This window comes from Globicephala melas, chromosome 16 (genome assembly GCF_963455315.2).
Source record: "Globicephala melas chromosome 16, mGloMel1.2, whole genome shotgun sequence".
NCBI lineage: Eukaryota > Metazoa > Chordata > Mammalia > Artiodactyla > Delphinidae > Globicephala > Globicephala melas.
This window is the reverse complement of record NC_083329.1, coordinates 36,296,614-36,311,736: the sequence shown is the minus strand read 5'-3', so window position 1 is coordinate 36,311,736 and position 15,123 is coordinate 36,296,614. Positions and strand designations below refer to the sequence as shown.

Genomic DNA, 15,123 nt, shown 5'->3' with positions numbered 1-15,123 from the left:
AGGCAGGGCATGCTTGTACGTGGTCTCAGGAGTTGCAGTGGAGTAATCTATGAAAGTGACAATGAGATAAAGACCTGACACACAGGCCATGTGTCCTGCCTCCAGAAACCTCAGAGGGAATTAGGGAAGCTTCCATTCAGGAGGTGATGTCAGATCAGGTTGGAGGATACCCTGAAACCCAGTCCCCAAAGGTTTTCAGTTGGAGTAAGATGAGTTGATGCAAATCCTGAGATTTCAGAAAGTTTTGAAAGCTTCTGTGACTAAACAATAGCAAAAATATTAATATTAAATACCCTTTATGAATAGCAGCTAGTATTAACAGTAAAATAGCTTTTACTATGCACATATCAGGGTCTAGGCATTCTACCATAGACTTTACCTACATTTTTGACGTCTGGTCCTCACGAGTAGTAAGATGGACACCAGTTATGTCTAGTCAACAAAGTGAGCCTCTGAGAAGTTAAGCATCTCAACTGAGGCTACACTGTTAGTAAGTAGTAGAATGAGGCTCTGAATACAGATCTGGTGGCTCCAAAACTCCTTCCACTACAAAACACTACCGACACGTCCTAGGAATCCACCAGGGTCCTGAATCCGGTCCCCTGGCCCAGCAGAGTCCAAATCTGAGCTCCGTTTTCCCGAGTCCAGGAGCCCTCGCACAGTTTCTTCATCTGCAGAAGGAAGATCGTGACGGTACCTGTCTCAGGCTGTTCCGGCTGCTGTCACAGTATACCGTAGACTGGGTAGCTTATAAATTACAGAAACTTATTTCTCACAGTCCTGGAATCCAAGATCAAGGCACTGGCAGATTCGGTGTCTGGTGAGAGCCCGATTCCTAGACAGCTGTCTCTTTTGTGCTGTAACCTCTAGAGAACTCTCTGGTCTCATCCTCGTGACCTCATTACCTCCCAAAGGCCCCACTTCTTAATACCATTACCTTGGGGGTTAGGATTACAATATCTGAATTTTGGGGGGACACAAGCATTCAATCTAGAGCAGTACCTATCTCACAGGGTGCTGGGAGTGTTGGATGAGATAATCCCTGTAGTGTGTGGTTTCCTGGCACAGAGTAAGCATCTCTAAATGTTGGCTACTGTTAGTTCCACAAATACATGAATGAGCTTTTTGCCAAAGGTGTACCAATTGCACACACTTATCTCTTCTACAAGTTTTACAGAATGCACTTCCTTTTTGCAAAATAATAGGCTGAATGTGGCATAAAAGAAAGCTGGCTAGCTGGCAATGGAGTTAGACTTGTTTTTGAATTCTGGCTCTGCCATTCAGACTTCTGGCAGGTTGCTTCACTTCTCTGGGCCTTGCTTTCCCCATCTGTAAGATGGAGTGTGGGAGTGGTAATCACATGCTTTAGCAATGGGACACATAGTTGTTGCAAAATAATAGGAACGCTAATTACTCAGTCAATCAAAGTGACTACCATAAGTACCCACTACTGTCATGAGTCTTTTCACCTGCTTTCCAAACCATAGAGAAATCTGTTAGAGGCCCAGATCATTATTTTGATGTAACTGCCCCTAAAAATAACATTCCCTTATCCCGTGGAATCATCGGCTGCATTCAAATATATTCCCAAGGACAAAAAACAGTCCCACACGTATGCGTGTATGATTAAACAACTCTAAGCATATAAAAGATGTCATAAATTAAGTAATGAGACACCATTACCATTGACAGCTGCACTATCTAGAGAAAAGGTCTACTTAGAAATTCTGGGGGGACCTTTAAGATGGCGGAGGAGTAAGATGTGGAGATCACCTTCCTCCCCACAGATAGATTAGAAATACATCTACATGTGGAACACCTCCTACAGAACAACTACTGAATGCTGGCAGAAGAACTCAGACTTCCCAAAAGGCAAGAAACTCCTGACATACCTGGGTAGGGCAAAAGAAAAAAGAAAAAACAGAGACAAAAGGATAGGGACGGGACCTGCACCAGTGGGAGGGAGCTGTGAAGGAGGAAAGGTTTCCACACACTAGGAAGCCCCTTTGCAGGAGGCGGAGGGGGGTGTTTCGGCGCCGCGGAGGAGAGCACAGCCACAGCGGTGCGGAGGGCAAAGCGGAGAGATTCCCGCACACAGGACTGGTGCCGACCAGCACTCACCAGCCCGAGAGGCTTGTCTGCTCACCCAACGGGGCAGGCGGGGGCTGGGAGCTGAGGCTCGGGCTTCGGAGGTCAGACCCCAGGGAAAGGACTGGGGTTGGCTGCGTGAACACAGCCCGAAGGGGGCTAGTGCGCCACAGCTAACTAGGCGGGAGTCCGGGAAAAAGTCTAGAACTGCCTAAGAGGCAAGAGACCATTGTTTCGGGGTGCACAAGGAGAGGGGATTGAGAGTACCGCCTAAACGAGCTCCACAGATGAGCACGAGCTCCACAGATGAGCGCGACCTGCGGCTATCAGCTCAGACACAAGAGACGGGAAAGAGATGCTAAGGCTGCTCCTGCAGCCACCAAGAAGCCTGTGTGCAAGCACAGGTCACTATCCACACCTCCCCTTCCAGGAGTCTGGGCAGCCTGCCACTTCCAGGGTCGTGTGATCCAGGGACAACGTCCCTGGGAGAACACACGGTGCTCCTCAGGCTGCTGCAATGTCACGCTGCCTCTGCCACCTCAGGCTCGCCCCGCACTCCGTACCCCTCCCTCCCCCCGGCCTGAGTGAGTCAGAGCCCCAGAATCAGCTGCTACTTTAACCCCATCCTGTCGGGGGCGGGAACAGACGCCCTCAGGCAACCTGTACACAGAGGTGTGGCTAATCCAAAGCTGAACCCCAGGAGCTATGCAAACAAAGAAGAGAAAGGGAAATCTCTCCCAGTAGGCTCAGGAGCAGCGGAATAAATCTCCACAATCAACTTGATGTGCCCTCCACCTGTGGAATACCTGAATAGACAACGAATCATCCCAAAATGAGGTGGTGGACTTTGGGAGCAATTGTAACTTGAGGTTTGCTTTCTGCACCTAATTTGTTTCTGGTTTTATGTTTATCTTAGTATAGTATTTAGAGTTTATTATCATTGGTAGATTGGTTTATTGATTTGGTTGCTCTCTTTCTTTTTTTTTAAATATATATATATATATATATATGCTTTTCTTTTTCCTTTTTATCTTTTTGTGAATGTGTATGTGTATGCTTCTTTGTGTGATTTTGTCCGTATAGCTTTGCTTTTACCATTTGTCCTAGGGTTCTGTCTGGTTTTTTTCGTTTTTTTTTTTTTTTTTTTTTGTATAGTTTTTAGGGCTTGTTATCATTGGTGGACTTGTTCTTTGGTTTGGTTGCTCTCTTCTTTCTTTATTTCTTTTACTTTATTACTTTTAAATTTTTCTTATTTTTAATAATTTATTTTTTATTTTAATAACTTTCTTTCATTTTCTTTTCTTTCTTGCTTTCTTTTTCTCTCCCTTTTCTTCTGAGCTGTGTGGCTGACAGGGTTTTGGTGCGCCGACCAGGTGTCAGGCCTGTGCCTCTGAGGCGGGAGAGCCGAGTTCAGGACACTGGTCAAGCAGAGAACTCCCGGCTCCATGTAGTATTAAACAGCGAAAACTCTCCCAGAGATCTCCATCTCAACGCTAAGACCTAGCTCCACTCAATGATGAGCAAGCTACAGTGCTGGACACCCCATGCCAAACAACTTGCAAGACAGGAACACAATCACACCCATTAGCAGAGAGGCTGCCTAAAATCATAATAAGGTCACAGACACCCCAAAACACACCACTGGACATGGTCCTGCTCACCAGAAAGACAAGATCCAGCCTCATCCACCAGACCACAGGCACCAGTCCCCTCCACCAGAAAGCCTACACAACCCACTGAACCAACCTTAGCTACTGGGGGCAGACACCAAAAACAATGGGAGCTACAAACCTGCAACCTGCGAAAAGGAGACACCAAACACAGTAAGATAAGCAAAATGAGAAGACAGAAAAACACACAGCAGATGAAGGAGCAAGGTTAAAACCCACAAGACCAAATAAATGAAGAGGAAATAGGCAGTCTACCTGAAAAAGAATTCAGAGTAATGACAGTAAAGATGATCCAAAATCTTGGAAACAGAATGGAGAAAATACAAGAAACGTTTAACAAGGACCTAGAAAAAGTAAAGAGCAAACAAACAATAATGAATAACACAATAAATGAAATTAAAAATTCTCTAGAAGGAATCAATAGCAGAATAACTGAGGCAGAAAAATGGATAGGTGACCTGGAAGATAAAATAGTGGAAATAACTTCTAGGGAGCAGAATAAAGGAAAAAGAATGAAAAGAATTGAGGACAGTCTCAGAGACCTCTGGGACAACATTTAACACACCAACATTCGAATTATAGTGGTCCCGAAGAAGAAGAGAAATAGAAAGGGACTGAGAAAATATTTGAAGAGATTATAGTCGAAAACTTCCCTAATATGAGAAAGGACATAGTCAATCAAGTCCAGGAAGCGCAGAGAGTCCTACACAAGATAAATCCAAGGAGAAACATGCCAAGACACATATTAATCAAACTATCAAAAATTAAATGCAAAGAAAAATTATTAAAAGCAGCATGGGAAAAGCAACAAATAACATACAAGGGAATCCCCATAAGGTTAACAGCTGATCTTTCAGCAGAAACTCTGCAAGCCAGAAGCGAGTGGCAGGACATATTTAAAGTGATGAAAGGGAAAAACCTACAACCAAGATTACTATATCCAGCAAGGATCTCATTCAGATTCGATGGAGAAATGAAAACCTTTACAGACAAGCAAAAGCTAAGAGAATTCAGCACCACCAAACTGGCTTTACAACTAACGCTAAAGGAACTTCTCTAGGCAGGAAACACAAGAGAAGGAAAAGACGTACAATAACAAACACAAAACAATTAAGAAAATGATAATGGGAACATACATATAGATAACTACCTTAAATGTAAATGGATTAAATGCTCCAACCAAAGACATAGACTGGCTGAATGGATACAAAAACAAGACCTGTATATATGCTGTCGACAAGAGACCCACTTCAGACCTTGGAACACATACAGACTAAGAGTGAGGGGATGGAAAAAGATATTCCATAAAAATGGAAATCAAAAGAAAGCTGGAGAAGCAATTCTGATATCAGACAAAACAGACTTTAAAATAAAGACTACTACAAGAGACAAAGAAGGACAGGGCATAATGATTAAGGGATCAATCCAAGAAAGATATAGCAATTGCAAATATTTATGCACCCAACATAGGAGCACCTCAATACATAAGGCAAATGCTGACAGCCATAAAAGGGGAAATTGACAGTAACACAATCATAGTAGGGGACTTTAACACCCCACTTTCACCAATGGACAGATCATCCAAAATGAAAATAAATAAGGAAACACAAGCTTTGAATGACACACTAGACCAGATGGACTTAATTGATATTTATAGGACATTCCATCCAAAAACAGCAGAATACACTTTCTTCTCAAGTGGTCATGGAACATTCTCCAGGATAGATCATATCTTGGGTCACAAATCAAGCCTTGGTAAATTTAAGAAAATTGAAATTGTATCAAGTATCTTTTCTGACCACAACACTATGAGACTAGATATCAATTACAGGAAAAAAATCTGCAAAAAAATACAAACAACGGAGGCTAAACAATACATTACTAAATAACCAAGAGATCACTGAAAAAATCAAAAAATACTTAGAAACAAATGACAATGAAAACATGACAACACAAAACCTACGGGATGCAGCAAAAGCAGTTCTAAGAGGGAAGTTTATAGCAATACAATCCTACCTCAAGAAACAACAAACATCTCAAATAAACAACCTAACCCTACACCTAAAACAATTAGAGAAAGAAGAAAAAAAAATCCCAAAGTTAGCAGAAGGAAAGAAATCACAAAGATCAGATCAGAAATAAATGAAAAAGAAATGAAGGAAACAATAGCAAAGCTCAATAAAACTAAAAGCTGGTTCTTTGAAAAGATAAACAAATTGATAAACCTTTAGCCAGACTCATCAAGAAAAAAAGAGAAAAGACTCAAATCAATAGAATTAGAAATGAAAAAGGAGAAGTAACAACTGACACTGCAGAAATACAAAGGATGACAGATTACTACAAGCAACTCTAGGCCAATAAAATGGACAACCTGGAAGAAATGGACAAATTCTTAGAAAAGCACAACCTTCCGAGACTGAGCCAGGAAGAAATAGAAAATATAAACAGACCAATCACAAGCCCTGAAATTGAGACTGTGATTAAAAATCTTCCAACAAACAAAAGACCACACGGCTTCACAAACGAATTCTATCAAACATTTAGAGAAGAGCTAACACCTATCCTTCTCTAACTCTTCCAAAATATAATAGAGGGAGGAACATTCCCAAACTCATTCTTTGAGACCACCGTCACCTTGACACCAAAATCAGACAAAGATGTTAGAAAGAAAGAAAACTACAGGCCAATATCACTGATGAACATAGATGCAAAAATCCTCAACAAAATACTAGCAAACAGAATCCAACAGCACATTAAAAGGATCATACACCATGATCAAGTGGGGTTTATCCCAGGAATGCAAGGATTCTTCAATACATGCAAATCAATCAATGTGATAAACCATAATAACAAATTAAAGAATAAAAACTGTATGATCATCTCAATAGATGCAGAAAAAGCTTTCGACAAAGTTCAACACCGATTTATGATAAAAACCCTGCAGAAAGTAGGCATAGAGGGGACTTACCTCAACATAATAAAGGCCATATATGACAAACCCACAGCCAACATCACTCTCAATGGTGAAAAACTGAAATCATTTCCTCTAAGGTCAGGAACAAGAGAAGGTTGTCCACTCTCACCATTATTATTCAACACAGTTTTGGAAGTTTTTGCCACAGCAATCAGAGAAGAAAAAGAAATAAAAGGAACCCAAATGAGAAAAGAAGAAGTAAAGCTGTCACTGTTTGTGGATGACATGATACTATACATAGAGAATCCTAAAGATGCTACCAGAAAACTACTAGAGCTAATCAATCAATGAATTTGGCAAAGTAGCAGGATACAAAATTAATGCATAGAAATATCTTGCATTCCTATACACTAATGATGAAAAATCTGAAAGAGAAATTAAGGAAATACTCCCATTTACCATTGCAACAAAAAGAATAAAACACCTAGGAATAAACCTACCTAAGGAGACAAAAGACCTGTATGCAGAAAACTATAAGACACTGATGAAAGAAATTAAAGATGATACAAACAGATGGAGAGATATACCATATTCTTGGACTGGAAGAATCAGCATTGTGAAAATGACTATATTACCCAAAGAAATCTACAGATTCAATGCAATCCTTATCAAACTACCAATGGCATTTTTCATAGAACTAGAACAAAAAATTTCACAATTTGTATGGAAACACAAAAGACCCCAAATAGCCAAAGCAATATTGAGAAAGAAAAATGGAGCTGGAGGAATCAGGCTCCCTGACTTCAGACTATACTATGAAGCTACAGTAATCAAGACAGTATGGTACTGGCACAAAAACAGAAACATAGATCAATGGAACAGGATAGAAAGCCCAGAAATAAACCCATGCATATATGCTCACCTTATTTTTGATAAAGGAGACAAGAATATACAATGGAGAAAAGACAGCCTCTTCAAAAAGTGGTGCTGGGAAAACTGGACAGCTACATGTAAAAGAATGAAATTAGAACACTCCCTAACACCAGACACAAAAATAAACTCAAAATGGATTAATGACCTAAATGTAAGGCCAGACACAATAAAACTCTTAGAGGAAAACATAAGCAGAACACTCAATGACATAAATCATAACAAGATCCTTTTTGACACACCTCCTAGAAGCAACTGACAAAGGATTAATCTTCAAAATTTACAAGCAGCTCATGCAGCTCAATAACAAAAAAACAAACAACCCAATCCAAAAATGGGCAGAAGACCTAAATAGACATTTTTCCAAAGAAGTTATACAGATTGCCAACAAACATATAAAAGGATGCTCAACATCACTAATCATTAGAGAAATGCAAATCAATAGTACAATGAGGTATCACCTCACACCAGTCACAATGGCCATCATGAAAAAATCTACAAACAATAAATGCTGGACAGGGTGTGGAGAAAAGGGAACCCTCTTGCACTGTTGGTAGGAGTGTAAATTGATACAGCCACTATGGAGAACAGTATGGAACTTCCTTAAAAAATTAAAAATAGAACTACCACATGACCCAGTAATCCCACTACTGGGCATATACTCTGAGAAAACCATAATTCAAAAAGAGTCATGTACCACAATGTTCACTGCAGCTCTATTTACAATAGCCAGGACATGTAAGCAACCTAAGTGTCCATCGACAGATAAATGGATAAAGAAGATGTGGCACAAATATACAATGGAATATTACTCAGCCATAAAAAGGAACGAAACTGAGTTATTTGTAGTGAGGTGGGTGGACCTAGAGTCTGTCATACAGAGTGCAGTAAGTCAGAAAGAGAAAAACAAATACTGTATGCTAACACATATACATGGAATCCAAAAAAAAAAAAAAGGTTATGAAGAACCTAGGGGCAGGACAGGAATAAATACACTGAGATAGAAAATGGACTTGAGGACACGGCGAGTGGAAAGGGTAAGTTGGGACAAAGTGAGAGACTAGCATTTACATCTATACACTACCAAATGTAAAACAGATAGTAGGAAGCAGCCGCATAGCACAAGGAGATCAGCTTGGTGCTTTGTGACTGCCTAGAGGGGTGGGATAGGGAGGGTGGGAGGGAGATGCAAGAGGGAAGAGATATGTGGATATATGTATAGCTGATTCTCTTTGTTATAAAGCAGAAGCTAACACACCATTGTAAAGGAATTATACTCCAATAAAGATGTTAGGGCTTCCCTGGTGGCGCAGTGGTTGAGAGTCCGCCTGCTGATGCAGGAGACATGGGTTTGTGCCCCGGTCCGGGAAGATCCCACATGCCGCGGAGCGGCCGAGCCCGTGAGCCATGGCCGCTGAGCCTGCGCGTCCGGAGCCTTTGCTCCGCAACGGGAGAGGCCACAACAGTGAGAGGCCCACGTACCGCAAAAAAAAAAAAAAAAAAAAGATGTTAAAAAAAACTAAAGAAATTCTGTGTGCCCTATCTGATTCAGAATATTGTCATCCCAAGGTGAACACTGGCCTACACAGTAAAGTTAAAGCATATAATTGAACAGAATGGAAGTCAAACCTTGATTGATTTTCATGGTAATTGGTTTGTATTAAAGCATAACACACACTGTTAAAAGTCAGGCTATCAGACAGATAAAAAAACCAACCTCAAACCTGTTAATTAAAACCAGTACTCTGTGTTTCCCTACCAATTATGTCTCCAAACACCAGGCTGGAGTTTGTTTTATTCACTTGTTGAATGTCCCACATGTTAAAAAGTAACAGTACTTTTTCCATCTTTTGTTACTATGCCAAACAAAATATGCTTTGTATTAACGTTGAAATTCACTTACTGGCCTTTTGGGGAAAAGTGGTGTTCACGTCCCTAATAAATTCTGATACCTGACTTAAACACTTAGACACTGAACCCTTGGGCCATTAAATTCTTAAATCTCCAGTTCAAATGTGCATTGTACAATTCATAACTTCATTGACAAACTTAGAAATCTGACCACACCCTAGAAGGGAGCAATCTAGAATGTGCCCTCGCTTTCCATTTTAGTCTTTTGTTCTCGATTCGCAAAGTTCCCTGTCCATCTAGAAGTTCTGATTATGTTTTTAAAAATGCATATATATTCACACTCTATGCAGATACAACCAGAAAATTCTATTTTATCCTGGGTTTTTTTTTTTTTATCCTGGGTTTTCTAATTAGCCTGACTCAGAAGTAGGGGAAATTCTAAGTGCCAAAGGTAAATATCCCAATATTTAGAAAAGTGAAGCCTTACACTTTGACAATGGTGGCTAGCTAAAACCGGTAACAGGTTAGAGTTTCTTCAGTTTGCACCCACGAATGTGTTAGATGCATAATGAACTCTCACCCATCTTCTGCTATTTTTCTATCTGGAGAATCGCAGAATTCGGAACTTCCACCAGGAGGCTGCAGGCACTGATCCATCCCTTATTTTTGCCTGTTGCTACACACTGGGACGGAAGAGCGCAGCTCACAACCTTGAGTCTTCTGATGGTACTCAGGTATTTAGCTTTCTGCAGCATAGTGTTTGCTGGCTCAAACAATTACCTCCTTTGCGTTTTTCTCCTCTCTTCACTAGTGTGGCTTGTCTCCAAGCATCCTTAGAGTCTAAAATATCCAGGTATGGAAACAACCCAAGTGTCCGCTGATGGATGAATGAATAAAGTGTGGCATATATGTGCACAATAGAATATTATTCAACCATGAGAAAGAAGGAAATCCTGTCATTTACAACAACATGGATGAAGCTGGACGGCATTATGCTAACTGAAATAAGCCAGACAGAGAAAGACAAACAGTGTGTGGTATCATTTATATATGGAAACTTAAAAAAAAATAAGTGGAACTCATAGAAACAGAGTCGAATAACAATGGTTGCCAGGGACTGGGGTGGTGGTAGTGAGGGAAATAGGGAGAGCCCGGTAAAAGGGTACAGACTTTCAGTTATAAGATGAATAAGGTCTGAGGATTTAATGTAAACATGGTAACTATAGTTGATAACACTGTATTGTATAACTGAAATTTGCTAAGAAAGCAGAATTAAGTGTTTTCATAAAAATGTAAATATATGAGGTGATGGATGTATTTCTTAACCTGATGATGGGAATCTTGTCATAATGCATGCATATATTAAATCATCATGTTCTACACTTTAAATATATTGCCATTTTAAATGTCAATTATACCTCAATAAGCTGAAAAAAGAAACTAAATGAATAAAATATCCAGGATTTCAAGGCAACAGCTATATACTCCTTTGTGCCATTTCTGTTCCTTCTCCAAAAAGTACATATTCACCAATTTCATCAAAAATAAAGAGTTATGTACAAAGTTGTTGCTGCAGAACTGTTTATGATGTTTAGAGACTCTAGCTGCAGCCTAAAGCTATGAGAGACAGGTTAAATAAATTATGGTATATCTATATAATGGAACATTGGGAATATAATACAACCATTGCAAATGATGCTCTAATGCTGTAAGAAAATGCTTTTGCTAACATTTTTAAATAAAAAAGGATAAATTGGGAGTTTGGGACTGACATATACATACTACTATATTTAAAACAGATAACCAACAAGGACCTACTATATAGCAAAGGGAATTCTTCTGCTCAATATTCTGTAATAATCTAAATGGGAAAAGAATTTAAAAAAGAATAGATATAAGTATATGTATAACTGAATCACTTTGCTGTACACCTGAAACTAATACAACATTGTAAATCAAATACAGTCCAATAAAAAAAAGTTATCAAAATCTTATCTTAGTGTGATCCAAAATTACCTTTAGCGCATTTTAAACATTCGTTTTCTCTGAGTGATGGTACTGTGAGTACTTTTTCCTGCTTTTTTCCTCCATTTTTGTATTACCCAATATTTGGGGAGGCAAAGGGGGGAAAAAGGTAATTGTGGGGCTAGGAGTGTCATAGTTAATCAAATAAAACTTTTTGGTCTTTCTTATTGTAGCCCCCCCCTCCTTTTTAAGTAAGGAAGTCATTCTGAGGTGTCTCTGCCAGCTCAGTCGTCTTGTCCTGTGGGTTAGTGGTGGACAGTGTTCTATATGGCGGTGATGACAGCTGGCATTTACTGTATAACTGCTATGTGCCAAGCAGGAATCTAAGTTCTTTATATACATATTATCTTATTTAATCCTCACATCAACCTGGTGAGGCTGTATGATTAGCTCCATCTTACCAATACTGAAACTGAAGCACAGAGGTTAAATAAATGGCCCCAGGTCATCCAGCTGCAATTCACACTCAAGCTCTCCAGAGTTTGAATAACTACACCATTTACAAACATTAGGCTCTTGGCATTTTGCTAGGACTATCATTAGTTTAGAAATATTTGGTATATGAGTTGACTCCATAAGGAGTCAGCTACTTTTGCTTCAAAAACATCAGAGCACCAAGGAGCACGCGAAAGGAGTCTCCCTATAGAGACCTCATGGAAACTCCACTGAAGGACTTTCGCCATCGTCTGTCGTACAGATGGAAATGGCTACTTCAGTGAGGTGGTGATGATGTCACCTGTACCTTTTTCATCAACATCAATCAAATACTCAAATATCTGTACCCAAGTTGCACAGCATATGAAAAAAACTACCAACTATAATAAGACTTCCAACTTAACTGCGGAGAAAAGACCAATAACATACATGGAACAATCAGCACAGGGCAAAAATAAAAACTTTTAAAATAACAATAATAAAACGTTAAGCCATGTGGCAGACTGGATAACTAGCGTAGAAGTCATGTAGAAAGAACCATCAGCTCTGAAGTATCTTAGAATCTGAAGGTACAATATAAGAAACAATACTTGAAGATCATCTAGCCGACTCCAGCATTCCAAGAGGAGAGCTAACTTGGTTGAGGGCACCCAGTTGCTAAAGTAACCAAGAAAGCTTGAAGAAGCAGTTAAGTCTTGGAAAAGCTTTCCAAGAATGATAAGCACAGTGAGTGAGGTGATCTTTTGATTAAAAAAGTGGACAAGATTTCCTGATTTAGCAAATCAACCTGCCACTATTCTGATTTTTAGATTACAATTATTAGATTGTGAATAGTCCTTGCACTGAGGGATCAGATTTAAAATTTTTAAATAATCAAAAACTACTGGATTGTTTGTTTCATTCCATTCATTGCTTTTAAACATGAAGTATTTTAATGTTTATCACACTCTACCCAAAATATCAGCAAACAGAAACATACCTACTCACATATGCAATCCAGGTGCCTATCTGAGAGAAGTGATATCTGGCTGCCCTAAAACACCTCTGGTTTGGACAGAAGCAGGAGTTTGAAGTTGCAAACTGTAAGTAGGAATTAATTATTTGTCCAGCTTTGATGCTTTTATCAACCACATACTCAAATTTCATTTAAAGCATGTAAATACTCTGTAATAATTGCTTATGTAAAAAGCTATCAGTCATCAGAAAATAGGGATGTGCTTGAGTCTAAGTAGATTTGTCTTAGATTACCTAAATATCAACTGATTGGGCAGTATTTTTTTTTGTAAAAAGATACTTGAATGCTAATAGGCAAGGTATAAAGATACTAAATTAAGCCTAGTTTTAACTAAGAGATTTTGGTAGTCAACACAGCAGATGTGGCTCAGAACATATAAAATTTATTTCAGAAATGTTTGTTCAAATTTGAGAAAAAAAACATGATAGGATAATAAAAAGTCAATTTTGATGAATTCTTTTTAAAAGATAAATAAGTATGATCGCTAGACTTAAAAATAACTATGGTTTTCATTAAAAAAAATACAAAACTAATACCTGACAAAGCACACAGGCATAAAGTTATACTTTCCTGTATTCTAGAATAATACTTCCTGCGGATCTGCAAGCAAAAGTTAAGGCTCAAGGTTATTTTTTCTCTGCCTTCATGCTATTGTTAAGAGAGTGTATTTTCAATTCCTCAAAAATTACTTCAAGAGGTATTATACGCTCAGTTAAACACAGACCATTTAAGCTAGCAATACTATATACTCAAAGCAGTTCTCTTTCGTTATATTTTAGCTATTTACATTGTGAATTCTCATACAGTTTGTTAATGTAAATCAGAGAAATAACTAAAATCTGGCTTCAAAATAAGTAAAACAAGTTAATAAATCATTAGGAATCAATGCTAAATCCATAAAGAAAGTCATTTTCTAACAAGACTCAAAAACAAAAGTAAACAGAAATTTAGGTGTTAAGATGCCTTCCTTATTATAACTGTAGCCAATCTGTTGTATGGGTTCAAAGTTCCCGACAAGACGTTAACTTTCAACCGAAACATTTCAGACCTACAAAATACAAGTATCAGAGTTACCGCGTCCCACAGTCGAGTTAAAATGCTTTCCAAAGTCTCAGAGACTTTACCTGAATGCAGAAAAGCTAAGAGTCTAAGTTGATAAACAGAAACAGAAAAAAGTGAAGCTGTTTGCCAAATATCAAGCTTTTACAGACGAATCCAAAGCATATCTAGCAATTTCCCTATGTGAAACAGAATAACCTGTATGCAAAACGTGCATGTTTGAATGCAATCACTTATTAGCATGCATTCTACTTACTTTGCTTTCTGCCATTTATAAGCTTCATTAAGGAGACCCAGAAAGAGGTAACAAATTGAATTAAGTTCAGCTCAGATAAGAAAATCCTGTTGTAAATTCGAGCTACAATTTGCATCTCAGAATTTCCAGCGGGGAAGGGACTCTTCACAAACTAACATATATACAAGCTTTAGATTGTGAAATAACGCATTTCAGCATTCTGCACTGTACAGTACTATTAGAAACCTCAACTCCACCTCCCCACTCCGCGAAAAAATTCACCTCCAATCTTCATTGGTCCACATAGTTCCGGCCCACATGGTATCAGTGGGTGTGTCCCTCCCAACAGGTCCTCTCATTGGCTGCGAGGAAACAGCGTTTAATAGGCTGTGATTTTCCGGGGCTGTCAAACTCCACGCCTCCAGACCTCGAGCTTGCGAATAGGCCCATGGAGCTGGCGGCTTCTCTGCGATTCAAAGGGCAAGCTGACTGCCCTGAGCGCCAACCCAGAAAGACAAGCTCTCATAAGGGAAAGGGGCGAGAAGAACGAGGGCAACTCAGGCTCTCCACCCACCGCTGCTCTACCCCTACTCCCGGACCCCACCAAATGTTGACACACGTGCATTTCCCCACCGACAAATTAGTAAGGTGGCCAGTGCATTTGCCTTCCATTGAGCCGTGACCTGAGGAGCAGCTCAGACTCCGAGTCCAATCGCCTATTCTACAGATGGAAGCAAGCAAGGGTCAGGCTTAGGCAACGATCTGTAGTGCTTGCGCCCCCTCAGAGCGGTCCGCCGACGGTGGGCGCTGGTGTGCACGACGCGCGCTTCGGTGCCTGGCCCGCCGCTCCCGGGTGCCGGACCCCGCGCTGCGCCTGCCTGGCGCCCGCGCTCCCCTCCCG

General features: G+C 39.8%; 1 protein-coding gene across 8 annotated transcripts in view; it reads right to left on the bottom strand.

The window, feature by feature from the left end:
- Positions 1 to 15,123, bottom strand: part of PANK1 (pantothenate kinase 1) — a 110,908-nt gene that overhangs the window by 53,016 nt on the left and 42,769 nt on the right. The window contains exon 1 of one of the 8 annotated variants that reach the window (XM_060286498.1): positions 14,505 to 15,060. The exons of 6 other annotated variants lie outside the window; for them this stretch is intronic. In XM_060286498.1, coding sequence (XP_060142481.1) covers positions 14,505 to 14,517 — 13 coding nt within the window. In that variant the 5' untranslated portion in view covers positions 14,518 to 15,060. Of the gene's footprint in view, positions 1 to 14,243; positions 14,482 to 14,504; positions 15,061 to 15,123 lie in introns of those variants that run through there. One more of the 8 variants, XM_030865049.2, reaches the window with a different exon arrangement.